General features: G+C 46.9%; 1 protein-coding gene across 1 annotated transcript in view; it reads left to right on the top strand.

Moving 5' to 3' along the window:
- Positions 1-290: 290 nt before the first annotated feature.
- Positions 291-27945, top strand: part of PANX1 (pannexin 1) — a 41584-nt gene continuing 13929 nt past the window's right edge. Inside the window, 2 exon segments of the mRNA XM_032488318.1 lie at positions 291-921; positions 22846-22985. Of these exon segments, the coding sequence (XP_032344209.1) occupies positions 741-921; positions 22846-22985 (321 nt within the window). The 5' untranslated portion in view covers positions 291-740.

The raw sequence follows: 27945 nt of genomic DNA, 5'->3' as shown, positions 1-27945 counted from the left end.
CTGACTCCGCCAAGCAGAAATGTTGGGGGCGAGGCGTAAAAGGGGCCCCTCAGGTCCACAGGGTAACAGGTTGCTTTCCGAAATGATTCCAAAAATCCCAGGTACCAGGAAGTGGAGAGAACAAGGATGGGAGGTGCGCAAGGATTAGCCGAGTTACGGCGCGCGGGAAGCTCCCTTTGTTGGGGGTGGATCCCAGGGTCGCGGGATGCTGCCGCGCCCACTCCGCCCGGCGCCGACGCAGCTTCCGGCAGCTTCACGCCCCTCGGTACGCGGTCTCCTCCGAGGTTCCGGAAGCGCGCGGCGGCGCGGGCGGAGAGCGCACGGGAGGGCCGCCTGGGCGCCGCGGCGCCGCGGCCGACCAAACGCTTTGTTCGTGGGTTGGTTTTCGCGCCCGCGGAGCGTGGGAGAGACTCGGGGCCCGTGTGGCGCGCGCATCCTGAGGACCTGCGGGGGCGGCTCCGTCCCAGGCCCGCGGCGGGGGAGTCAGCGCTCTGTCCAGTGAGCCCGGAGCAGTCCCCGGACCGGCCTGGCCAGGCGCCCAGCAGAGACACCTGCGGGCCACAAGGCACAGAGCCTGGGGGGATGTGGAAGCAACTGGGGAGCCGGCAAAGGGAAAAGGAAAGCGAAAGCCGCGGGCCCGGCCCGTGACAGGCCGAAGGCGCCGCGCCGCCCTCCCGACGCCGGCGGTACCCAGGCCTGCTCTAGTGGGCCTGCCTGGCTGAGCTCGGCGCGCCGCAGCCATGGCCATTGCCCACCTGGCCACCGAGTACGTCTTCTCGGACTTCTTGCTGAAGGAACCCTCGGAGCCTAAGTTCAAGGGGCTGCGGCTGGAGCTAGCCGTGGACAAGATGGTCACGTGCATCGCCGTGGGGCTGCCGCTGCTGCTCATCTCGCTGGCCTTTGCGCAGGAAATCTCGATCGGTGAGACCCGGGGTGGCGAGAGGCGAGATCAGGGCGGGCTGGGTCGGCGTTATCAGCGGTGCCTGAGTCTCTGGCTTGAAGTGATTTTTCCTGCGCGCCCCTGTTGGTGCTTGCCGCCGTCATGGGCGTGAACGTTGGGAAGGATCGTGGCTCACCTGATGGTCTGGAACATTCTTCGTCCACGTGCTTCCTTTTTCCCCCTGTGGACCCTGCTCGAATTCCTACTCCCCGTATCTGTTCCCTGTTGCCCTCCGACTGTAACTCAGTATTCTAAAGCCTTTGTCACCAGATTTGCCGAGAACAACTGTCTCCTCTCTTTTTACCTCCCCCCCCCCACGTTTGTTAAGTCACTCAAGATTTTTCGTATTAGAAAAGCTCCTGAGTGACTAAATGAAGGGTGTGAAGAAAAGTACCCTATAAAAAGTGCGTTCTCCCTTCATTATCTTACGTTTAATTGACATGTACTGCGACTTTCTTTCTGCGGGCTTGTGGATGATAGGAAATTGCTCTTGGCCAGTGTTAGAGGGAGATCCAGATCCTCCACCTGGAGGACCTTATTTGGAATGTGAAATGAACGAGGCCCCTTCAGGTAAACTCTCATTTATCTTAACAGTTCTGTGAGCTTCTGAAAGTCTGGTGGTTTGGGCAAGATCACGTGGCTCATAAGTAGCTGGTCTTCCTCATCAGCTGTTCTGACTTTCAGCGCAGGAGAGAATACTTACGAGTCAACAGGAAAGCAGTGTATGATGGCTAGAGCAGTTCTGTGGGGAAAGGAGGCCGGTGGGGCTGGCGGTGGGGAAAGCTTACGTGAGAGGTGGGGCTGGCCCTGAGCCCTGGAGTGGGGGTGGGATTTGGATACGTGGAGGTGAGACCCTTGCCAAGATCCTGAGATGGCAGAGAATGGTCCGTGTTCCTTGAAGAAGAGAGACAGTGAGTGTCCTACCTGAGGCAGGAGGATTAATCAGGGTTTCTGGGATATGAAAGTGAACGTGGACCTGGCTCAGTTAGAACCGAGAAGTGCAGACTTGATGGTTTAAAAGGTGCACAGTTATTATTTGAGCAGAGGATGGACCAGATGAAAACAGCACTGAATAAATGATAGCCTGAGGGTAGCAGGTAGGGTCTGTGAAGGAGGGGAGCTGGAGCTGAGGGGGCCGGATGCCATAAGATGGGGCATCAATTGAGGTCTTGTGCGTGACGGTTGGCTCCAAGACCGGAAGAGAAAGGATGGGAGATTTCCGAGAGCAGGGAGCTATCAGCAGCACTAGGGCACGAAGGGCAGAGACTGATCAGAGTTGTCAGAAAGGCTGCAGGCCTGGGAGATTGGAAAATGGCGGTGGTGTGGGTAGAAATAGCGAAGGCAAGGGAAGCATGGGCTAGACAAAGGTTTGCTAGACTAGTTTGATTTTGTGATCCACAGGACTGAGTTGTTCAACTTGGCAGGAAGTTGCCAAATTCATCGTGGAAAGAAATTAGTGTTCCATTTTCCTTGTCTTTGGGCAGGCGTGATCATGCCTCCGCCTTCTGGGAGTTGAGGCTTCCAGCAGAAAGGAAAACCACCAAGTAGCGTGGGTCCTGGAGATAATCTTTCCCTTCAGCAAATGTTTCTTTAGGACCAGCTGTGGGCTTGACCCAGTGCTGGGCACTGAGGATGCAGGCGTCAGGGAGGCCTGGTTCCTGGAGGAGCAGCCGTCTGACGCCCGGAGGGAGGAGCCAATTACCCTCTGTGATCAGACTTCACCTCTAGCGCACATACTAGAGGGACTCCCAAGGCACCTGCACCAGGAGTGCTTTAGACACGTCCAAACTGATGGGCTGTTTGAGAGGCATTTGGTTGGTGTGGGGGTGGGTTTACCCAGCAGGCGTCTGAGCTTATGCTGTGTGGGTAGCACTGCTGTGTGTTGAGGGTGCGTGGAAGGAGTTTGAGGTATGGTCCTCTCCCCGCCTTGCGGGAGTTTCCCATCCAGCTGGGCGCTCGAACAGATGCGCTGGAGGGAATAATATCGTTCAGCTGTGTGTGATTCAGTGTCGCGCTCTGAGCATCAGGCAAGTGAAGGTGGGCAGGGACTCACATTAGATAAAGCCAGAAGCAAGACTTCAGAGAGGAGAGGAGAGGATTCAAATGAACTCATGGTATTGGTACAGTGGGGTCGTGTCACTCTGCAGGACAGGAGCAGAAGGGGCTCTGCCTTGCTGTCTGCCCACAGTCTGTGGGTCATCACAGAAGTGATGAGGTGCAGGAGGGCAGAGAGGAGCTGGTGGTCTTTGCAGCAGCCTGGGGCTCCGACTGCGTGTTGATCCCTACTGCCCTGAGGCAGAGGTGGGGGGAGTTACAAGCAGAAATTTTCTAGAGTGAGTTGCTAGGAGACTCTTTCAACTTCTGAGTTGTGGGCTGGAGCATTTTGTTTTTGTTTTTTTAATTGAAGTATAGTTGATTTGCAATGTGATAGTCTCTGGTGTACAGCAGAGTGACTCAGTTATACATATCTATATATTCTTTTTCATTATAGGTTGTTACAAGCTGTTGAATGTAGTTCCCTGTGCTACACAGTAGGACCTTGTTCTATTTTATGTATAGTAGTTTGTATCTGCAAATCCCCAACTCCTAATTTACCCCTCCCCCACCTTTCTTCTTTGGTAACCAAAGGTTTGTTTTCTATGTCTGTGAGTCTGTTTCTGTTTTGTAAAAGGCTTTTTTGCACAGTGAGCTACTGATTGTTGGATTGATGTAAGAATTAAAATGTGCACCTTATCTGGTTAGGCCTGATCCTTCTACTTGGCTCTTTTAAAACAGGGGAGTTCTGGCTCGCCTAGAGGGTAAGATGGAGAAGGGGAAAAACCTAATTACACGTGAACTGATGCACAGCAGGAGACAATTTAAACTTGATTGTGACTGGGCCAGACAGACTATGTGATGGGAGCTGGAGGAGGGGGAGTCGGCCCCGACCCGTTGTTACCAGGCCTCCCTTATTCTTCCCCCTTTGCCTTGTGTCCTGTCTTATATACAACAAGTGCTCAATTAAGATGTGGTGAAGGAAACGCCAGAGCGTGTTAGGGAAGTCTCCAGAGTTCTCCCTTGGAGAATGGCTGGGCTGAGGGGAGGAGGAGAATGGCTGGGCTGAGGGGAGGAGGGGCCCTCTTTGCATTTTCTCACTTAGTACGTGGTGGTGAGCCTTCCATGCCAGTGCAGAGGTGTCACCTCACGGTGTTTTAATAAGCAGGTAACTGTTCTATACATGTGTTCTCATCATAGTCCATCCAAGCCCTGCCCTCATGATGGACACTTAGTTTCTTTTGAAATTTCCACTATGCTACATAAAGCTTGTTTGCCCATAAATCTCTGTAACTACTCCCTTCCTCCCAACATTGAAAGGAAAAGGAGACAAGACCAGTATCAGTTTCCAGAGGATGAAGTCATTTTCCAGGACAGTTTTGCCTTGCAGGGTTCTTACTTCAAGTAAATAGAAGAAAATGCTGCCGTATGTGCCCACCACCTCCAGCTCCCTCTAAATGTGACTCTAGAGAACGGTGGAAGGGGCATGTCCGTGTGCTCCTGGTTTTAGGAAATAGCCTCTTCTAGGGGTAAGATTGCAACCCCCCGTGGGCTTCCTGGTCTGTCCTCATAGCACACTATACTGTTTTCCTTCCAAGCGTTTACCGCAAGTTGCAATTAGGAAATTACTTGCGTAATTGTTTGTTGAATACTGTCTCCCCACCAGGTGTAGGTTCACTGGGGCAGGGACCATCTGTCCTCTGTCGGGTTGACTGCTCTGTCCATAGCTTCCAGCACAAAACTTTATACACAGTAGGCATTCAATAGAGTGTGTAAATGAACAGAAGCATCAGGGATGTCAGCGGGATTTTAGCACCTGTGAATCCTGAGCATTAGTTATTTTGTTATCTATTAGGTGGCATTTTATGCGTCTTGAAAGAGTTTACGTTTAAAAAAAAATTACTGTCAAAAATATTTGAAAACTCTTCACAGTGTCATTGGAGCTGACTAGAATAACAGGAACAGAGCAACAAATGTGAACTGACAGATAATAAGCAAACATACAGTCATAATGAGACTGATTTTTTAAAAATATACCAGAGTTTACCCAAATAGCATGTGTTTGGTTTCAGCGTACACTGTTCCCTGACTTTAAAAGACCCAGTGAATTCGAAAATCCATATTTGATTATTTGCTAACCACCTTTCTTTTCCCCTAACCCCAAAGAAAAAAAGAAGAAAAGAAAGTGAAGTTGTGAGCAAAACTCTATTATTTCAAAACAGATGAAACTCCCACCCGTAGCAAAAACTGAACATATGTCTTGAAAGCTTTGCAGATTCTAGGTTTGGATTAGCAATATCCTTTCTGAAAAACCATGCAGACACCATCCTTCCTCTGCAGGTCTCTTCCTTGGATTGCTCTCTCCTCAAACCGCGAACTGATGCAGTGAGTTTGGTCCAGAGTAGGGAAGGGGAGGCAGTTTGAGAGGATTGTGCCCTGGGGTGACTGAGGGCCGCTGGGGACATAGGTCTCCAGGGGACAAGGCACCTCGGTGAGCCTGGCTGTGTGGGGTGCAAGGCGTGTGTCAGCGAAGGGGGAATTCTCATTTATTTATTCATCCTCTCTAAAGCTTGCACTCCTTTTTCTCAAAGACTGTTTGTATATGTTTATAGTTTTCTGATTGTAAACACAGGGCTTATTGTAGAATATATGGAAAGAGAAGAGAAAAGAGCGTAATTCCAGCGCCAGAGATAACATCACTGTGAAAGCTGGGTGTGTTTCCCCCAGGCCTTCGTACTTACACAAAGCTGACGGCTTGTATCCCTAAAAAACCAAGCACCAGATCGGGTCATGTAACCATGTTCTCGTAAACTGGCTTTTCATTGGCTACAAATGCAAATTCATAGAGGTGTGTTGAAATTGAACCATTTCACTTCTCTTCTTTTTGGCTTATGTTGCATTTATATCACTCCTCAACATAAGCCTCTAAGCTATAAACATCTCAGTATTTCAACAAATTGTATCTGCCTAATTCCGAAGTCAGAACATACAAACATCTTCAGGACTGTTGATTCGCATGGGGAGGGGGGCCACTTTCTGGAAAATAGTCATGGACACGTCCACCAGCAGGAAGGAGAACGCCCTTCTCAGCACCGTCAGCAGCATTTAGTAATTATCAATGACAGTTTAATAGGTGAATAAAGATACGCCCTTGTTTGGTCACATTTATTCAATTACTACGTTGAACATTTTTCCACGTGTATTTTTTTTTTTTCATTTTTATGGAAGTATAGTCAGTTTACAATGTTGTGTCAGTTTCTGGTGTACAGCCCAATGCTTCAGTCATACATGATCCACATGTATTTTTACCATTTACGTAGCCCTGGGATTGTTCTTGTCCTTTGCTTGTCTTTCAATGAGGATGTTGATTTCTCAGTGGATTTTATTATTATTTATGTGGATAACAATAGTTTCAATATTTTTGGGCTATTCTTTATTACGGATATTTTCCTTTCCAGTTGTCAATGGCCTTTGAAGTTTTGATGAGCAAAAGTTATTTTAAGTCATCCAAACTGTCCATCTTTTAATTTTTATATTTCCTTAGTTCTGCTATTAGACTGATGTAGCACATCCTTAGAACAATGACATGTCCATCAGTTTTTTTTCTAATTGTCTTCAGTGATTTTATTTAAATATTTACCTCTTCAGTCTGCTTTGTTCTTTGGATGGTGTAAGTCAAGACTCGAGCTGATGATCCCACCATTGACATTTATGGAGGGACCCATTCCTTATCCATAGATAGAGGTGATCTCCTTATCACATGGTAGACACTTCTATGAATAAGCCTATTTTAGGGCTGTTTGTATTGTTCCACTGGTCTGTTAATTCCATAAAACACCAGACTGCTTTCATACTGGCTTGTTTCTAGGTGCAAGGAAAGACCTGAGTCAGGATGGAACTGTGAGCAAGGGAACCGACACTCGGCAGTCGAAGTGACTGACTTGCTTAGCCCAGATTGTTATATCTTCAGTAGATAAATTCCTTAAAAATATATTAAATATTTAAAATACCATAGGATTACAGGAGGAGGATCATTATTGGGAACTTGTCAGATTATCTCAACTCTTAGACATCTTTCTTTCTTTCATTATATTTCTACATACTGGGGTGTTATTAAAGTGACAAGTAATCTCTTCACATTTTGATCACCGCTATTACTGCTGTCTTTGTGATTGCTGGAAGCTGTGACAGTTAAGGATGCGTGAAATGAAGAAGTGCTTTGAGAAAAATGTCAATTTCCAGATTGGTTTGGGAAGAGGTGACTATCCCATATGAAGGATGAATAGGCCCTCGGTGGGCTCTGTTCCAGCTGATGAGGCCGGCTGTGGGTGGGGGACTGGCCTGAGATGCTCACTGCACCCACCCCCAGTAGATACCCCACCATGCCGCTGGTGTGCCAGTGGAGGGAACTCTCCAGATGATTTTAATTTCCTAAATGTCTATATGTTGTGTTAGAGTTTAGAGAGTAAGAGGAAATTAAAATCCTGCTTTTTTTTTTTTTACATACCCCAATCTTGGTCTCCTTCCTAGAGATAACTACTGTTACTGTTTAGTGTGTCTCCTTTTACACTGCTCCGCGTTCCTATGGAAAAACATGATTTTGTTAGAATTTTAGCACTGTAAATTTTTAACAAAATATTATGCCATGTTTTAAAATTTTGCAATTTGCTCCTTTATCTGTAATGTGTTCTGGAGATGTTTTTATGTCACTGTGTAGAGATCTTTTATCTTTTTTTTTTTTTTTTAAGCTAAAAGGTTAAAAGAAAAGTTGTTTCCCTTCTGAGCCATCTGTTTCCTGTTCAAATTTAATTAAGTAGCAAAACTAGCAAACAGCGTATTAGGAAATGTAAAGAAGTCTTTTAAAAATCTTTAAAAAAAATACTTTTTTTTAATTGAAGTATAGTTGATTTTAAAAATCTTTTTTTTTTTTTTAATGTAGACACCCACTCCACATTTGATGATCAAATGTAGGTTCTCAAAGTTTTCAAAAAACGCAGTCACTGCTTTTGAAACCCCAGTGTGGCAGGGTGACTTTTCAGAGAGAGAAGTGCATATTCAGCCGTACCCTTGCTTGACAAGTTTCCCCTCTCCTCTCTGACCAGGTTTTCTTTTGCAGGACAGATAACGATGCCTGTTAAATGAGATAATACATGTTGGCTGACTCTGAAACTAGTGACATGAAGTGTCTACAGTACTTTGCAGTGTTGTGAGCCACCGGCAAAGCCAAGACAAGGGAGGCATCACTCTTCTCTCCAGGGGTCACTCAGATTCTGGTACTAGTCAGAGGAGGCTCAGCTTGGGTGAGGAGTCCGGGTGACGGTGACTGTGACTTGCCGGCCTTCCCTCTCCTTGTGTCCCTTGGAGAGAGGAGAGTCCAGGGACCCATGGCCTTTATGGTCTCAGTTTTTCTTTTTTGCACACATTGAAGTGAATTCCAGAACTGAAAAATGATGCTCTTTGGAGAACTGAAGGAACACTCTTAAGACAATTCTCACCCACAAGGACACCTGTGTGGAGCATGTGAGACTAGAAGGCATCTCACACTAGACTCCGTTTCATCCCTTGGAACATGAGGACCCTGGACTAAAATTAGTTGTCACATGCAGTCCAGCATCCTTCTGATTCCGGCACTGTGGTTCATGTCCCGCCTTACAGCAGCTACTCTTTCTCCCCTTTTGTCTCCATTCATTCACGTGCTCATTCATTTGGCACTTACTGAGCACTGCTCTGTGAGCTAGGACCTGTCAGCCAAGAAGGCAGACCTGGTCCCAGGAGATGGGGGAGATGGCTTCCCAAGAATTACAGAATTCTGGCTGTGGTAAGTGCTTTGGAACCAGTGCCATCGCAGGAGCCTCGCCTGGTCAGGGGCATTGGGGATGGATTCCTGAGGAAGTGGCACTTGGGCTGAGTTATCCATCAGCATGTGTGAAGCCTCGGAGGGGAGAACGGACATGGCTTCTTGGAGAGAAGGGAAAGGTTGGTGTTCCCGGGGCCTGGCGAGCAGCGGGGAAGGGTGAGTGGTAGAGGTTAGAGAAGTGGGCAGGGATTTGATCATGGAGGTCCCCGTGGGGTTTGGATTTTAAAGTTTATCCAGAGCGGTCAGAGGGCTTTTAGTTATGAGTGACATAATCAGATATGCATTTTAAAAATCTCATCCCAGAGACTTTGTGGGACTGGAATGGGGATGTGGAGAGACTAGTCAGGGGCTATTGCAGTGAAGTTCAGGCTAACTCTGTGCACTTTGAGGACGGGGACCATCACAGATAGCTGGGACTCCACCATGGTGCTGTGTTTTTTTGTTTTTGTTTTTAATGGAGGTACTGGGGTTTGAACCTAGAACCTCAAGCATGCTAAGCACGTGCTCTACCACTGTTATACCCCTCCACACCCCCCAACACACACACCATGGTGCTTTATATGGGGCAGATGGTTTATAAAAGTTTATCAGGAGCCATTGGTGGGAGCTCTGCAGTCACACTGATGCCTCCCTGTTGTTCTGGGATGTCAGAGCTGATTTGGGAAGGACCCGAGATGGCACATTCAGTGGTTGTGCTCTGGGGCTCCGTGGTCGCTTTGGAAGCCTGGCCTGGCACAGTAGACAGTGAGGAAGGCCGTGCCTGGCTGGGGTGGGCCTGGCACGGTGCTGGGTCAACCCTAGCAGTCGGCTCTCATCACTCGCCAGAGCAGGAAGCCCTGTCTGCTGAGGGCCTGTGAGCAGCTGCAGCTCTGGGAGGGCCTGGCCCGGGTCCTGGTGCAGAACAACAGAGGGCTTGGTGTCCGAAGGGAAAAGGTGCCTCTCACCTCTACACGTAGGCAGTTGCTCCTGAGGCCTTCCTTCCACCCTCTCCCTTGCCTGTACGTGAGGAGCAGCGGACTGAAAGCAGAGCGGGCTTGTAGCCCAGCACAGAAGTTGCGGCTTTGCACTTGGTCTCGGCCCTGCTGCCATGGATCGTCCCCCCCCCCCCCCCCCCCCCCCGAATCCTTTGCATTCTTGCTGGAGTTAGAGTCTGTTAGAGTCACAGCCAGCCCCACCCCCAGTTCGGCACAGCAGCCTCAGCGGGGCATCAGGACAATAGATGCAGAGATTACAGCTCCGAGGACTTTGGAACACAGCTGCCCCACCCCACCCTGCCAAACTGCCATTACCCTAGAGTCAAGTCTCGACGCGCCAGCATGTCATCCCAGAATGTCCTTTATCTGGTCCCCAGCTGGACTCTGTTCCAGGCACCATGGTCTGCTCCCCTTTGTAAAGTGCTGTGAACGCCAAATGCTCCAAGCGTTTGCTCGTGCTGTTTCCCCAGCCTGGGTTTCCCCCTCTCTTCTCTTTGAATGTGAACGTGTGCCGTGGCTCATGCCTTTTTTGATCTGTTGTCACTAGAGGTTCATCATCTTGGCCTCTTGCACTGGACTGCAAGCTCCTGGAGGGCAGGGACCATGCTCTCTTTGTCTTTGAATCCCACATGGTACCATGCCCCGTGCAGGCTCTGAGTACCTTAGGGAGAACCGCTGTGCTCTGTTGCACTGTAATAGAAACAGAAAGAACCGCCCTGGGGGAGAGCGAGGGTCTTTGGCTCTTTCTGGGGTGCTGCCGGCACGAAGGCTCTGTGGCGTCAGATACCCAGCTCGGAGAAACTAGGGTATCTCTTTTCTGATGTTCCTTGAGAAAAGAGCATCTGCCCCTCCAGTGTCTGCATCTACCACGTGAAATCCTTGGTGGTCTGTTTAGAATGTCTTTGTGTCTGCCGAGAAGCCTCGTGACCAGTTGTCTAAATAACTAGAAGTTGTTGTCGGTTCTTTTCATTTTACTAGAGTCACTGATCTTTGAGTGATACCAAATGTAGGCACTCAAGGCCTTCTCCTACACAGTAGGGTTTCTTTGTTGCAGGATCTACACAAGGCATCATCGAGGGAGAGAGGATACAAAAGGACTTAACAAAGCTAGGTCTAGTTTTAGGCTGTGGCCCCAGTACATCTCAGATCCCAATTATCCAGGGGGTCCTTTCATGGTGCGTGTGTTCAGGAGTTGCAGACAGTGAGACAAACAAGCAAACCAGCAAGAACAGGTGAAAGGCAAATGATTGTACGTGCACTGGGAAATAACACAGGATGCGACAGAGGAACGCCATGTCCTTGTGTCTCCTCTCCACCATGGTGCCCATGCATAGAAGTAAAAGCAACAGCTACCACTGATGGAGTTCTTACGGTGTGCTTGCACGTGGCAGCATTTCATTTAATCCTAATAGGAATTCTAGGAGGTTTTGCAAACGAGAACAGTTAGGTTCAGAGAGGTTAAGTAACTTGCTAGCAAGTGAAAGAGAATGCTTAGTACCTATTGGATAGAATGGGAACATAAAGCAATATTCAGGGAATAAAGATTCTAGAACCTCTTTTTATAGATGTAGCTTATTTTTTCCTTTAGGCCAAAATCCCTTCCCCATACCTAACTGGACTTCCATATTGTTTCACACAAATTAGACCTCTGTGTCACTGAGGACCGGTCGGACAATAATTTTTTTCTAACCCTTTTTATACTTGAAAGTGTCTATTAACTTCCCCCTTGGCCCTAAATGAGCTGTTCCTTTCAGTGTTTTTCTTCAGCTACCCCGCCTTTAAGGACAGCATCCATTTCTCATGTTCATTTTGGAGTGGTGCCTGGTTTCTCCACTGCCCTCTTACAGTGCAGAAACCAAGAGCACATTTCCCTAGTGGAAGTGTGACCATCTAGGGTTGCTGCAAGGATTTATTTCTGGCTCTCACATGTCATTCCTGCTGTGCTGTTTCTGATCATGTTGTTTCTTGGATCTGGCCCTTCCCTTCATGGGTCCAGCCTCCATCCCTCCTGGCTCCATGCCTGAGGCCCCCTCCCATACCAACAAACTTTCTGACTCCACCCAAAATAGCATTAGGTCCTTACACATCATCCATTGAGCACAGGGCGCTGCTCTGGTTGGCTCTGAGGTTTTTGATGACACTTTTTTGGTGAACCTGGCCCTAGAGCTCAGGACCAGGCTGTCAGGGAGACTGAGGCTGGCTCTCTCCTGCTACCTGTGTTACTAGCCAGCCTTGCATTCCACAGCATCTGTCCTTCTCCATCCCACCCTGCCGTGGCCTTGGGTCCTCCCTGGTCACTCCTTCCTGGGGTGTCGTCACATTGGGGGACAAGTAGGGCCACACACTTGGGTTGTTGAACCTGTTTGCAGTAGTAGCTGCCTGACTTTGGAGGTTGCTTAAACTCTGAGCCCCTGTTTCCTCATCTGACAAAAGACAGTAAAGGATGACTGGTTCACAGGTTCTTTTTTTTAATTTTTAATTTTTAAAAATCATTATTTTTAGTGGAGGTACTGGGGATTGAACCCAGGACCTTGTGCAAGCTGAGGAAGCACTCTACCACTGAGCTGTACCACCCCTCCCCCCAGCAGGTTCTTTTATTCGATTAAATGAGAGCATCTAATTCCTATCTCATCAGTCTTTAGTGACAGCTCTTCTCCTTAGGAGGTGATTCTGTGATGAGAAGTAGCTTTAGGTGATCAGTACATGAGGGAACATTGGTATAATGCGTGAGTCCCATTGGTTCAGGTTGGCCTTCTTGCCAGTATGTGAGTGATTTGTGCCACGAAGATCTGGATGAAGCAGCCTTCAGCGGAACGCGTCCTGTTTTGAAAGTGCTGTCGCACAGTTCTCCCTGGTCTTCGAGTGTTTTGCTTTTGTACTTGGATGCGTAAGTCAGCAGCCTTGCTCACACACCCCTTCATCATGTTAGTGTGTTTTTTATCAGGATTGTTGCTGTTTGGTTAGTGCTCTGGGTGTAAAATCTGCTCCATAAGTTCTGTTATCTCAGCGATTTTGCAGAACACGACTTTTTTTTAAACACAAATTGTGTTATAGCAGAGATGTTTGTATTGATTTCCCTTTCTATCTTTCATCAGCCTTTTGCACTAACACTCATTTCATGGAAGCAAAGCCTTTGGCCTAGACCAGGCTAGGACTAGAGGTGATGGAAGAGACCAGGCACACGTGTGCTGTGACTGCTTCTTCATAGTGTGTCTCACCTAGACCATTGCAGTGGATTCCTGACTGGTCTCTGCTTCTGTTCTTGACCCCAAATGGCCAGCTGTTGACATAGCGTCCAGAGTGAACCTTTTAAAATGAAAATCAGAAGGTGTCTTTGCTTTGAACATTCTGAAATCATTTTGCATGAATTTGAGGACTGAGCAGAGGAGTAACTACTGCTGATGTATTTGGGAGCTAAAGATCTCACTGCAGGAAAGAAGATAGAAACATGAAATGGGGGAAGGCAAGGAAGACCCCAAAGGTGTTGGATGGGAAGTAGAAGTCTTAGCATAAACTCACACTCTCTCTCTCTCTCTCTCTCTCTCTCTCGCAAACTGACTTCCTAACTGTGTCTGCTGAAAGAGCTTAGGAGCAGTGACATCCCAGTGGCACTGAGCACAGCTAGCATCCAAATTGTGGTTTTAAAATTTTATTACCCATTCAAAGGAACCAAGGGCTCCTTGGAGAAAAGGCCAGTTGCAGGGCTGGGGCCGGGAGAGTACACAGCAAGCCCACAACGTCTTGTGCCAGGAAGTGTGGAAGTGCTCAGAAACCGAAGGGAGCATGTTTTGACACAGGGGCTAGTTTGACTGAAATCGTTTGAGCGTCAAAATGAATAATGAGTTATGAAACGGAAGACTGTTCGTGAGTCCATGTTGATGCAAAAAAAAAAAATGCAGTGAAGGGGAAGTTCCTTTTTTTGGTCAAATGCCACCTAATAAATGTACAGGGAAGGATAAAGTTGGGAAATCTGCATTTTGTAGCCACTGCTGAAGTATTTGATTCACCCCTGGGTGAAAGTTTGCTGGGGAAACTTACACAGTGTCAGAGGCAGAGACCACGTACGTCTCAGGCAAGAAGGTGCTTTTACAGTGGAACCCTGGCAGATGGCACCTTAACCTAGTGACCATCTTAGGGGACATCAGCCGTTGTGGGGAAACTGTCATCAGGCGCCTCCAGAAGTGTCCTTTGGAGGACCTACAGCCCTTCCATGGGATCACTGCCTCTAATGCAGAACCTGGATCAGAGCCCGGAGAACAACAAACACAAACGAAGGAGTGTTGCACAAACCAGAGGGTCTGTGCTGCTTGCTCGTGTTAGGGTCTTGAGTGCCAGAGAAGGCTGTGGGACTTTTCCAGGATAAAGTGTCTGGAGAGACATGATGTCTAAATGGATTGGATCCTGATTAGAGGGGGAAAATTGCTACAGCTTGGGAAATCTGAATATAGATAGCAGTATTGTATCAGGTTTTTTATTTGTTTACTTGGGTTCCTTTTTAGTAATTGCATATGTAAGAGAATATCTTGTTTTAGAAGGTACACACTTCTGAGAGAAAAGGCTCACAATCTCTGCAGCTTACTCTCAAGTGTTTCAGAAAAGAAATGTGTATATTATATACACACAGATACAGAGGGAGGACATGTGGCAGAATGTCGACAATGTCATATTTCACTGTAATGTTATTTTTTGTGGTGATACTGTATTTTATACACGTTTACAGATTTGGGGTTTTTTTCCCACTTTATTGAGCTGTAATTGACATATAACATTGTGTAAGTTGAAGGTGTACAACATAATGATTTGATATACGCCTGTATTGAGAAATAATTACCACAGTATGTTTTGCTAATATCCGTCACCTTACATAGTTAAAATTTTCTTCTCTTGTGATGAGAACTTTTGTCTATTTTTTATTTTTTTTAACAAAGGTACTGGAGATTGAACCCAAGACCTCGTGCGTGCTAAGCGCACGTTTTACCATTGAGCCCTGCCTCCCTTTCCCATGATGAGAGCTTTTAAGATCTGCTTGCTTAGCTTTCAAATACACCGTACGGTGTAGTTAACTGTGGTCACTGTGCTGTGCATTACTCCTCAGAACTTATAATGGAAGCTTTTACCTTTGACCACGTACCCTCACCCTCTAAGCCCAGCCTCTGTCAATCTATTTTGTGTCTCTGTGAGTTCGGTTTTATTAGATAAAACATGTAAATAAGATCAGAAAGTATTTGTCTTTGTCTTAACTTACTTCGCTTAGCATAATGCCCTCAGAGGCCATCCATATTGACACAAATGGCAGGATTTCCTTTTGAATGGCTGAACATCATTGTACTGTTCTTGTAACTTTTCTGTAGGTCTGAAAAAATTTCCAAATAAAATCTTTAATTTAAAAAAAGAGAGGAGGTAAATAAAGCAAAAGGTCAGTGTTGCTTTAAGCTCCTAGATGTTTTATGTCATTTACTGTATTTTTCTGTATGTTTGAGCTAGTTAATCTCAGATGGTAAAAATTGAAAGAAAGAAAATAATGTTTAAATACATTGAGTCTTTTTTTTTTTTTTTTTTTTTGCATCTTTACTAGAACACTTAAGTTTTTATATCTTTTTTCCCTGGTACCTAGGTCATTGAAATTTTATTCACTGAACATTTGTCAGGTTTTACACTGGATTGATACAAGTTTTTCTTTTGGGTGTAGATGTTCTGGGTGTGCTAAGGGACTTGATTCTCCTCTGTAGGAAAGCAACCCCTCAAACCACTACTGAGCTGTCCAGTCTGTTCTTCTGGATATAATGCTGGCTTCCTGGTTCCTTGGAGCTGTGGTCTCCATCTGGCTTCCTTTCTGCTTCTGCTCTTCCACTGAGCAGGCTATTTAATGTTGTATTTTTTATACCATCATTCTTTTACTTAAATTTTATTTTTTTTATTGAATTGCCTTCAGTTACAATGTGTCAATTTCTGATGTACAGCACAGTGTCTGAGTCATGCATATACATACATACATTCGTTTTCTATTTATAGTGGCTAACATTTATAAATCTCAAATTCCCAAGTTTCTCTCTTCCCGCACCCTTTCCCTGGTAACCATAAGATTGTTTATTATGTCTGCAGGTCTCTTTCTGTTTCATAGATGAGTTCATAGTGCCCTTTTTTTTTTTTAAGGAGTCCACATATGAGTGATACCATATGGTATTTTTCTTTCTCTTTCTGGCTCACTTCACTTAGGTCCATCCATGTTGCTGCAAATGATATTATTTTATTCTTTTTTATAGCCGAGTAGTATTCCATTGTATAAATATACCACAACTTCTTTATCCAGTCATACACCATCATTCTTGATTGGATTAAAAGAGCCCTGCAGGTCCCATTGGAGGCTCGCCAGCTTGACTGTATGTTCTCTTGGCTGTCTGCCCTGGAGTCACACATCCTGGACCCTGTTGTCACTAGGTCAGGCAGTTCTTCCCCTCGTTTAGCGAGAGTGTTGTGCACCAAGGGGCCTTTGTCTAATTTGTTAGACCCAGAAGTGGAAAACCATCAATGCTGAGATGCCAAGCACTTGTTGATTGCTCTGCACAACGTGGGGTGGGCAGTGAAGTTTCTGTGGACTTCCTGAGACTTGTTTGGAAGATAACATTTGAGTGTGCCTGTCTGATGGAGGAGCACGCATTAGTTCTGGTTGGGTTCTCTTTAAAAGCCAGACTTAGCTGTGGGGAAAAAAGAGAACTGGTGAGTCACCTTGGTTTAAAGGAAAAGAAAACTACCATTCCAATTCAGTTTTGCTTTTTTCAGTTTGGGCTACAGAGAGCACTTCTGCTTTTGCACTGGTTTAAGACACCTTGTGTACCTTGGGGTCAGTTCCTGCAAAGCAAACCTGAAGGCAGTATGGACAGTTTGGAACTTGCAGAATTTATTTGCTTGTGTTTGAAGCTGGAGATGGACTTGGGTTGAAGTCGACTGGAGAGAGGTGAAAGGGAGGAATTTGACTCTTTTTTAGAAAGAGAAGTTATCCTGAGATTATTAGAATTTCACTCTGTTTTATCCTGGGTGCGATCTCTGAGTATCTGACAAGAAAGGATCCTTTGGGGCAGACTTCGTTTGGTCTTATGTTGGAGTCAGAGGTACTTGAAACAGATTCAGACTTGTTGCATCCTTATGAGCACTTGTTACTAGTCGGTGTTTATTTTTAAGCGCTGACTACTACCCATCTTTCTATGCCACACAATCAGGGTCCTTTTAAAGTGACTATTCTCACAGAACTTGAGAGTTTATAATAGAGTCGTTTTCAGGGTTTTGTTTTGTTTTGTTTTGGCAACCTTGAGACAGAGCCAGAACTTTTAAGTTTAGTGGCCTGTAGATTGTATTATGATCTACCTGGATCTCCCCTATGTGTGTGTATATATGTGTGCTCTGTGTGTGTGTGTGTGTGTGTGTGTGTGTGTGTAATTGACAATAAAGTGAAGTAGAACTTTTTGTTTTGAAAAATGAAAACATTTTGTGAACTTTTAAAATGCTCTATCAGTAGTAATGAGTGCGACTGATAGAGTCATTATTATACCCTGTTTTCCGTTTCTGCCTCCCAGAACAGCCACCCCCCGCAATTTTCTGAATCTTTCCTGTCTCCTTTGTTCTGTTTTGACTTTCTCTGACCCAGCTTTCTTTTATAACCTGTGCTTCTCACCTCCTCTTTCTTGTGTTTGGAAGGTAAAGATTGAGACCTGTGTTTGTGTCTCAGCTCTGTAACCCACTCACCGTGGGAGCTCAGGGCTTCACTTTCTTTGTCTTTTTAAAAAAATTTTTTTAATTGAAGTATAGTTGATTTACAGTGTTGTGTTAGTTTCTGGTGTACAGCATAGTAATTCATTTATACAAGTTTACTCTTTTTTTTCATATTCTTTTTCCTTACAAGTTATTACAAGATATTGGATGTAGTTCCCTGTGCTGTACAGTAGGAACTTGTTTATTTTATATACAGTAGTGTGTATCTGCTAATTCCAAGGTCCTAATTGATCCCCCTGTCTTTAAAATGGGGTCAGAGTAGATAGCAAGGGGTGGTTCTCTGGTCTCCTCAGTGTGCTGGTTACCAGCTTAGTCTCTTCCCTTTGAAAGTTCCTTTAAAGTTGTCGCAGGCAGTTAACTAGATCTTTCTCTTGGTGTTGTGTTGGGCTTTGATGAGTTTCATTAACTTCTCAGGAAGCCAGATTCCCGCCCTACTCACAGTTGCATTTAGCATTTAAATGCAGAAGCAATAAAAGTGGGAAAACTTCCTCCCACCCAGCCCTCAGGGAGGGAGAATGGATGATATGTCTGTGAGGAGATGCCAGGGGGCTCTCTCAGAACTCATGGCCTTTTATTGGCGGGCCCTCCTAACCAACTGGGTGAGAGTAATGCATCGGAAAGAAAAGAAAGCTTCTCAAAAAGAGAGGGACAGCAAAAGGAGGCCAAAGCCCTTCTTGGTGAGGTGGTTCGGGGAGCAGAGAGCCTTGCACGAGCTGGAGTTGGTGGCGCTGGGCCGGCCCGCCTCCTTGCCTCCGGTGCCGCGTCACCCCCTGGCTCTCCACCAGCTGTGCCGGGGGTTCCGGTGCACGTCTTCGCTGGGCTGCCGCTCCGAGCACAGGTGTGCCCCGCGGCCTGGGCTCCAGGCCAAGGCGCAGAGGATGGGCCGGGGGATGTCTGTGATGTGGGTCACTTCTTAGCAGATGCTGCAGCTGCTTCCGCGGGGCCCAGGTCCTCCTCGTGATCTTTTGTTGTGTTGGGCCAGACCCGTAGGGACAGCCCACGGTGCTCTCTGCACTCTCAGCCAGACGGAAGTAGTGTTGTTACTCCTGGTGCAAAATCGAAACACATTTCTCAATTTCTGTGCAGTTGTGAGAGGCAGTGCAGGTCTCCCCAAAGCTGCCCCCCTAGAAATCAGAGTGCTCTCATTCAGCCAACACACAGCAGAACGGAGCGGGAAGAGCCGGGGGCCCTGGCTGGGGATCTCTGCCAGCCGGGATGGTGGTGTCTTACAGGGACACGTGACCGTTAATTGAGATGCTGTTTATCATAGTCTTTGAGGATGTTTCAAGCAGCCAGACAGGTATTATTTAGTTGATACAGGGGTTACTGTGTGAAGTTGAGAGGGTGGGGGGGGGGTAGTGTGAGTGAGTGAGTGTCTGTGTGTCTGTTCACCCAGCCAGCCAAGAGTTGAGATATTACTAGAGGAGATAAGACATTCGCACACACGTGGTTGAAGGTAATCATCAGCATGTCTCTGGTGGCTTTAAAGGGCTCTGGGAGGCCAGTGGGTAAGAAGCTTCACGGAGAGAGTGATGTCTTGAGCTGGGCGTAGAAAGACGGCCATGGAGGTGGACGTGGAGGGGCACTGACTTCAACAAGTACTGGAGAGAGGCCCCTCCAGGCGGAGGGGGTGGTGTGAGGAGCGGCACAGATTGAGGAACAGACCGGGGCTGTGCGAGCCACAGCAGCAACGGGGATGGATTGGAGCATCAGTTTGGGTTTGTCCCCTGGGCTTTGGGGAACCAGGGAAAAACCTTGAGCCAAGCTTAGTGTCAAGGTCAAAACTGAGCTTGAGGATGAGTAACGTGGCAACAGTTTAAACAGGTGCAGTGGAGAGAGACTGAAAGCTCTCTTCACTGGGAGACTACTGGGAAAATGCCGAGGACATCTGTTTACCTTCCCATATTACTTTTTCTTCCTTCCAGTTTTGCTGAGATATAGTTGACATCCAGCACTGTCTAAGATTAAGGTGTACAGCGTAATGATTTGATTTACATCCATCGTGAAATGATGATCACAGTAAGTTTAGTGACCATCCATCATCTCTTAAAGATACAAAATAAAAGAAAAAATATTTTTTCCTTGTGATGAGAACTCTTATGATTTGCTCTGTTAACAGCTTTCCTGTGTAACACACAGCAGTGTTCATATTTATCATGTTCTGCGTTACATCCCTAGTACATCTTATAACAGGAAGTTTGTCCATTTGACTGCCCTTATCCAGTCTGCCCCCTACCCCCATCTCTGGTGGTGTAACCACAAATCTGATCTTTTTTCCTGTGCATTTGTTTGCTTGTTTATTTGTTTTTTAAGTATAATTGACCAACAACGCTGTATTAGTTTCTGGTGCACAACATAGTGATAAGATATTTTTATACATTAAAAAATCACCCAATATTATTTTGAAGAGTAAATGAGATAAAGGATGTGGCACTACATTTGGAGAGTCAAGATGGTCCAGGCCCTGAGCATCCTCGCCCCACGGCAGCAGCTGAGTGTCCCGACACGGGTGCCTGTAGGTTGGGCTGAGTGATGGTGTCGGGCTGCACAGCCTGGCTTGTGCGGGTTCCTGCACCTTCACCCCTGCCCTTCACTCCCCGTGTGGTTCCTGCCCCTGCCTGGCTTTCATTTCTTTTGTTTCCTGTTTCCGGCCTGGGAATACCCAGTACTTGGGGCTTGATCTGTTTCTTTCCTTGGATTTGTCCTCGACGGCCATCTGGGAGGCTCTGCCCGTCCTGGTCAGTTGGAGGAATCACCTGTTCCAACCAGCCCCCTCCGGCAGGGCTCTGGCTCCTCAGACCTCCTCCAGCACAGCCTCGCTGCAGTCGCTGGTCCAGAGGGGAGTGTTTTAAGAGACTGAGAGTTAGGTACAGATTCAAATTCTGGCACTACCATTTGCTTCCTTCGGTAGGGGATTGCTGAACTGCTTTGAGCTTCAGTTTCCTTCAGGGTACAATGAAGATAAGACCGAGCTAGCTACCCTCCTCCCTCGTCGATCTGGCTGTGAGGGCGACCTGCTGTCCTGTGACTATTGGCTGTCTTCCCTTCTGACCTTCTATTCCAGCAGAGGAACATTTTCTTACGAGCTCAGTCCTTGGCCTCTGTCCATAGACTCAGTTATATTTCCTTTCTTCCTCTTTTACAAAAACCTTTGGTGTGAAAAGTTTGGTTATTTATGCTCCGTTTCTGCCACTCCCTTGGGGGAGGCCCTGAGGTCCCAGGACGACTTGAGACTTTTCCTGTGAGAAGAATGTTACTGCGTGTTAAACACATGCACGATGAAGACTGTATCTTAGGAACTTACGGGCCAGACAGATTTCCATCAAATCCTAACAGGATGGTCCATTTTCATGAGGACATGTTTGGACAGATGTTGCCAAGCAAGCAACTTGCCAGCAACCGTCCATTTATAACCCAGGGCCGGTCTGTCCCTCTCACAGTCTGTGCGGTTACGCTCAGTAGGCCTTGGTGTCTGGGACCTCATAGGAGGCATTTGACAAAGACATGCTGATGTAAGAGCAAAGTGAGGCTAGCCCGGGGTCCTGCGCTGTCCTGACTGCTCTGCTCTTTATAAAATGTAAGAACTCAAGTTTAATGGATTGAGTTGGAAGGCACCTTAAATGTCTTTCCCATCCCCAACACTTATGTAAGCCATCCCTGGTTGGCAGGAACTTACCCGATGACAGAACACTCTCTTATGGCGTGTGACTTTTCACAGTGATCTCCACGGACTGTTGCTGAGAAGCCCTTTCTTGATGTCTGTGGGCATCAAGGCACTTGATGAGGAAGAGAGGGTTCTCAGAGCCTGGCCCGTTGCACCCCCATTCACCACAAGAATCTACCCTCCAATAGCATCCTTGTCACTGCTCTCTCCTGCCACAACTGTCAGGGCCAACCCTGCCCCAGAGGAAGGCGACTCTTTAAGGCTTTTTATATCCCTCCTAAAGGGACTAGGGAAGTCCAGCTCAGTGTCTTCCTGCTGTCCTGTCCTCTCTACGAGGTGGGAAGGGAGATTGGTGGGCACATCCCCATCTTTAAAGCTGTAACAGAATCTGCTGGCCACTTCGTATAGAGGAATGTAACACTTAGTGAGCACCTGCTGGGAACCACGGACTCTGCTAAGAATGTAGACATTAATGTCACCCCCATTTAGAGATCCCTGGCTTTGGGAGGTAAGTGACCTGAGGTCACCCAGCCATGAGTGGCAGAGTTACGCTTACGTACAGCTAACGTCGGAGCCCAAGCACTTAGCACTCTCTCTGTGCAGGATGGGCAGGAGAGTGTACCCACCGTCCCTCAGCAGCTGGCCCCGGTGCCCGGGACAGACACACGCTCCTGGTCGTGCTTGATGGGACAGAGGGCTGGGGCTGGGCTCCGCGCTGCCAGGAGTGGCTCAGCGCTAGACCCTCTGTCTGCTGGTGAGGGGCGGGGTACGGCTTCAGCCCTGCACTCCAAAAGTCCTGTTGGCCAGTTTCCCAGGTGTTGGCCCGTATGAGTCAGGAGCACACAGGCACTCAGGAGCAGGAAGCATCTTCCAGGGAGTAAGTCATAGTAGCATTTGCAGAGGAGAGAACCCAAGCCCAGAGCCCCTTTCCAGAAGAGCGTGTTAGTGGGACCCAGCTCTCTCGCTTCCCCGTGCAGCACCCGTCTCCCTGTCTGCAGGTTTGCGGTCTCAAGCATCTGCCTTCTGAATGTAAACCACTTGGGCTGCAGTTTGGGCCCGTGCCTTCTCTTTTCTGAGATGAGATGGAAAAACTGCTGATTTGCCATTCAGTGATGTTTACCAGATGTTCCATCAGCCTTCCCTTCCTCAGGCTGAATGTTCTGTTTCTTTGTTCTAAAAAGGATGCCTTTTCTGGGTCCAGTTTTCTGCATCGACCCTCCTCCTCCCGTCCCCTCCCCACCCTATAGTCCTTCTCCTCTCAGTCCTCACCCTGAACTAAACCAACTCTGCGCGTTTCCTTTGCATGTTTGGAGCTCTGGTTCCTTTCCTGCCCACTTTTCCTTTTTGTGATGGTTTCACTTCTTTCAGGAGTTTCCCCACCTCTGAGCCCAAGCTGCTGTCATGACTGGCATTGGCCAGAAAGCTCGCAGACACTCAGCTTTACTGCAGACTTGGGGGTTTGGTTTCGATGCTGGTTTCACTCCTGTCGTGGTCGCTGACTTAGCTAACGCTTGAAAGCCCAAGGCAGGGAGGGAGAGACAGGAGGAGCGGGAAGGGTCCAGAAACCTGTGCTCTCATTCACTTGGGACAATCTTTTCTTGTTTCTCAGGTACCCAGATAAGCTGCTTCTCCCCCAGTTCTTTCTCGTGGCGTCAGGCTTCCTTCGTGGACTCTTATTGTTGGGCGGCCGTCCAGCAGAAGGACTCCTTGCGGGGCGACTCTGAAAACCTCCCATTGTGCCTGCATAAGGTAACTGGGGACACCAGATCTCACCTGTTCGCTTGATAGATGTGGGAACCGGGGCTCTGAGAGGCTGTGCCAGTCCACAGCCACACAGATGTGTGTGGCCAACCAGGGCTGTAGCTCAGATCATACAACTGCGGCATGTTAACATCAAAGCGAACCTCAGAATATATACGCAGTGGAATATACTCAGCCACAAAAAAATACGAAAATAATGCCATTTGCAGCTACATGCATGGACCTAGAGATTATCATACTAAGTGAAGTAAGTCAGACAGAGAAAGACAAATAATCATATAATACCACTTATATGAGGAATCTAAAGCAATGACACAAATGAACTTATTTATAAAACAGAAACAGACTCAGACATAGAAAACAAACTATGGTTACCAAAGGGGAGGGGAGGGATAAAATGGGAGTTAGAGATTTGCAGATACATACTACTATATATAACATAAAACAACAAGGTCATACTGTACAGCACAGGGAACTATATTCAATAGCTTGGAGTACCCTATAATGAAAAAGTATATATATAGATGTATAACTGATCACTATGCTGCACACCAGAAACTAACATAACATTGTAAGTCAACTGTACTTCAATTTTTAAAAAAAAACCAGGAACCTCAGAGATTACTTGGTCCAGCACCTCCCTTTAGCAGGTCGGGAAACTGAGGCACTCTTTTTTTTTTTAAACTCCATTATGGCCAGCCCCTCATGTGTGTCAGTCATGCTTGTACCTTTGATGTCCAGCAGAGTCTGAAGCATAGGAGGCTCCCAGTACATTTTGGATGTCTACATGAACTTTGCTAGAGAGTGGTAGAGCTGGGACTCAGCCAGAGTCGGCCGGCTCCCTTCCCACCACACACACGGTCTGTTGGGAAAAAGTAAGGGCCAGCATAGAGGTTGGTAGCATCTAGCCAATGTGTGTTACCGGGGCATCAGGAAGCCCAGGGATGAATTTGTCTGGGGTGTTGGCTGCGGCCCAGCGTTTGGAATAGACCCTTTTGCTTTCTGATGAGTCCACAGGCTGTGAGGAAGGGCAGACGCTACCCAGGAGACACCAGTGTCGTTCAGAGAAGGGGAGCAGGTGAGGAGCCCCCTGATTGGGGTGGAGGGTGTTGGGGCGGGGCACACGGAGGCGGGGCAGCCTGGAACTTGGGCCAGGGTCGGCAGGTTCGTGCAGGAGAATGTTCTCTGCATCCTGAAGGGACTCTGTTTGGTCTTCTCTACACTTGGGAAAATTGAACTTTGTTTCAGCCTGTGAGTGTTTTCAACCACTGGTTCTTTCATAAAAATGAACACAGTGTTCGCATATCTTGGGGTATTTCTCACCGAGGAAAGCGTGGGATGTTAGCCTCTGAAAAGCAAAAGGCTAAAGTGTGTTTGACTCTCTTTTGCCTTGACCTGTTGAACACAGAGTCAGCATCCATCTTTTTAAAAAGAGCAATTTAAGTCCTTTGCTGTGACTCAGGCTTGTACCCCTCGTGTTTATGTATTGCCTGCCGTTCGGTGTAGTCATGTCCTACAGTGACTTCTTTCTTTCTGGGGGTCAGACCTCTCTCTGACTTTTAGCCTTAGCACTATTTAGGTCCTCATCAACTTTGCATGGCTTAGTTGCCAGGGCAGCAAATAATACGGATCTTCAGTATGAGTGGGTACAGTGCTAGAGACTGGACATCTTTGTTTGCAAATCTAAATCCATGCTGTTGTAGTTTAAGTCCATGTGTTATAATGGTCTTATGAGAATGGAAAGTTGCCATCAGTAGCTCTGCTGGGCATTGATGGATCCACAAAAGAAGAATGTATATTCTGGGATTGTCTGATATAAGAGTTGGCAGGGATGTTAGAGACTGCAAAACTCTTTGAACAGGAAGAAACTCGGAGACTTTGATCCAGATGCATTTTACGTGTAGAATAAGGGTAACTTGAGAGGTCACACCCAGGAGTCACAGGACTGTTTGCTGGCTGTAAGACAAGCATCAGGCCTCTGGGCTCCCACTGCCCCTGCTAGGTTGAAGGGGAAGTCTTTTACAACAGCCTGGGTAGCCAGGCCTTAAGTTTTCAGTCTTAGAGATTAAGGAGCTCTCTTTCTGGTGATGGGAGTCTAATTTGTTTTGATGGAAGTTTGGCTGAGGATCTGGGCAGAGCTCTTGCCAGATTCACAGGGCTGGAGACAAAAATTAAAATTGAGACTGACCAAGTTGGAAGGACCCTGGTCAACAGCCCCAGGCTTGAAAGGTCATTGCTGAGGAGAGAGGGGTGATCCAGAATTCAGCCAGCCTTCATAGGGACTAGAGTCCTGGGTCAAAGCACTTCAGTATCAGTTGAATTAAAGAGATACAGAATTGTTAGTGTCTCTCGTCCACCTGCCAGCCAGAAGCAAAAATAATCCAGTCCTCTCTGGAGGAAGTAACTTCACCCAGAGCTTCAGATTCTTCCTCCAGTTCTTCACGAGTAAATGCTCTGCACTCAGTCAAAAATGACAGTGTACGAGAAAACCCAGAACTAGAAGAGGAGATCCAGACAAGAGATTGGTCAGGCACATGTTTTAAATAATCATTAATATTATGTTCAAAGAATTAATATGGAGACTTTCACAGAGAAATGGAAATTCTCAGACTAAGAACGAGTAACAGAGTTGATTTTTTTGACGTTAATGGGGGCCCACCATAGACATTCTAGAATGCTTGTCAACAGAGAGCCACACAAGGACATGGCCCCCTCCTCCAGGAGCTCACTGTTCAGTGGGGAGAACACACGTGCAAAGAAGACATAGAAGGAGTAGTCCGAAAGCTGGGTGGAGAAAGGAATGTGGTTGTCATAGAAACCAAGGGAAGAGCGTTTTCAGACAGTGAGCTTTGTCAAATACTGCTGCAAAGAAGACAGTGCAGTAAAGGGGAGACAAAACTTTCCGGATTTGGTGAAATCATTAGTCACTCTGGAGGAAGAATTTTTGTGGAGGAGTGGGCACCAGATGGCGGTGGGTGAAAGGGAAGTGAGGAAGGTGACTGGTCAAATGATAAATGCTGGAGAGGGTGTGGAGAACAGGGAACCCTCCTACACTGTTGGTGGGAATGTAAATTGGTGCGGACAGTATGGAGATTCCTTAAAAAACTGACAATAGACTTACCCTGTGATCCAGCAATCCCACTCCTGGGCACATATCCGGAAGAAACTCTAATTTGAAAAAATACATGCCCTATTTACAATAGCCAAGATGTGGAAGCAGCCTAACTGTCCATTGACAGATGATTGGATAAAGAAGTTGTCGTATATTTATACAATGGATTACTACTCAGCCATAAAAAAAGAATGAAATAATGTCATTTGCAGCAACATGGATGGACCTGGAGATTGTGATACTAAATGAAGTAAGCCAGAAAGAAAAATGCCATGTGATATCACTTATATGTGGAATCTTTAAAAAAAAAAAAAAAAGACACAAATGAACTTATTTACAAAACAAAGACAGATTCACAGAGAAAAGAAACTGTTATCAGAGAGGAAAGGCGGTGAGGGGATAAATTGGGAGCTCAGGATTTGTAGATACTGCCTACTATATGTGAAACAGATAAACCAGAAAGTCCTACTGTAGAGCTCAGGGAACTACATTCAATACCTCGTAATGGCCTATAATGAAAAAGAATATGAAAAGGAATATATGTATATAAAAACATGTATAACTGAATCACTATGCTGTACAGCAGAAATTAACACAACATTGTAAACTGACTATACTTCAATTTTAAAAAAAGAAAGTGATAGTAATAGATAATTAGATAATTTCTTCAGATTTTTTTTTCTTTTTCAGAAAAATCTCTCTTCCTAGAAAGGGAAGAGAGAGAAACAGACCAGATGATAACTGGAGGGAAGGTTTGGGGTCCAGGAAGATTTTGTAATATGACAGAGTTTTGAGTGTATTCAAATGCTGATGGAAATAAGGCAGAGGAGAGGCTGCCGATGCCTTTCCTGGGGAGGGTGTGAGGCACCTTCTGGGGGGGAGGAAGGGTGTTGGCTTGCCCTGCTGGGGATCCATGGGGCTTTGACTGACTGTGGAGGGTCGGGCCAGAGTTAAAGAGGATCTTTGAAAACTAAGGTGTCCAGGATAAATGCTGGAGATGGATGGGAGCCACTGCGGGTCCCTGAGCAGGTGAGCTTGGTGTTCCTGGGAGCTAATTCGCAGTGATGGTGAGCAGTGATGATGTTCAGAGGCCGGGACAGAGCCACATGGTAGGCACAGAGTGAGAGTTTTGATCAGGAAACAAAACAGAAGGGAAGCTGTTATTTCTGAGAAGTCAAAGAATGATCCAGCAGAGAGCATCGCCTGGTGCGTTTTATTGCCGACTAGACGATTACACTAAACAGTAGTCAAAGGTGATATCAAATGCTTAGACCAGGGGTGATCAGACTTTCCGTAAAGGGCCAGATAGTAAACGTCTTTGTCATCACTGGTCACTGTCACTGTTGCAGCAGTCCACCCTGCCGAGCTAGGTGACATGTACACGATTGGTTGTGGCTGGATTTGGCCCATGGCAGCAGTGTGCCGTCCCCCGGGCTTGGGTGACAGTGGTGGGGCTGGTGGGAAGGAGACAGATTCGGGCCATCATTGGAGGTGGAGCCAACATGTGCTGATCCGACATGGGAGGATGAGGGGAAGGTCAGAGTCAAGGACACGCTATCTACTAAGGTTTTCGGCACTGGGTAAAGGTGAGGCCATTTGTTACTTTGAAGAAGTCTGGGGAAGGAGGTTTTGGAAGAAAACCAAATAGTTCTGCTTGAACATGGGAAGTCAGAGAAGCCTGATGGCCCAGGGAGGTGTCGAGTAGGCAGCGGGCATCTGGAGATGTGAGGGTGGGGTGGAGGCGTAAATACAGCGGTCTGTCAGAGGATGGTATTTAAAATTGTGGGGCTGGTGGGAGGGCTCCTAGGGAGTGAGTGTAGGTGGGGGCGAGGCCTG

This window comes from Camelus ferus, chromosome 10, assembly GCF_009834535.1.
Source record: "Camelus ferus isolate YT-003-E chromosome 10, BCGSAC_Cfer_1.0, whole genome shotgun sequence".
Lineage (NCBI taxonomy): Eukaryota > Metazoa > Chordata > Mammalia > Artiodactyla > Camelidae > Camelus > Camelus ferus.
Note: the sequence above shows the minus strand (reverse complement) of the source record. Positions and strands in the feature narration are given on the sequence as shown.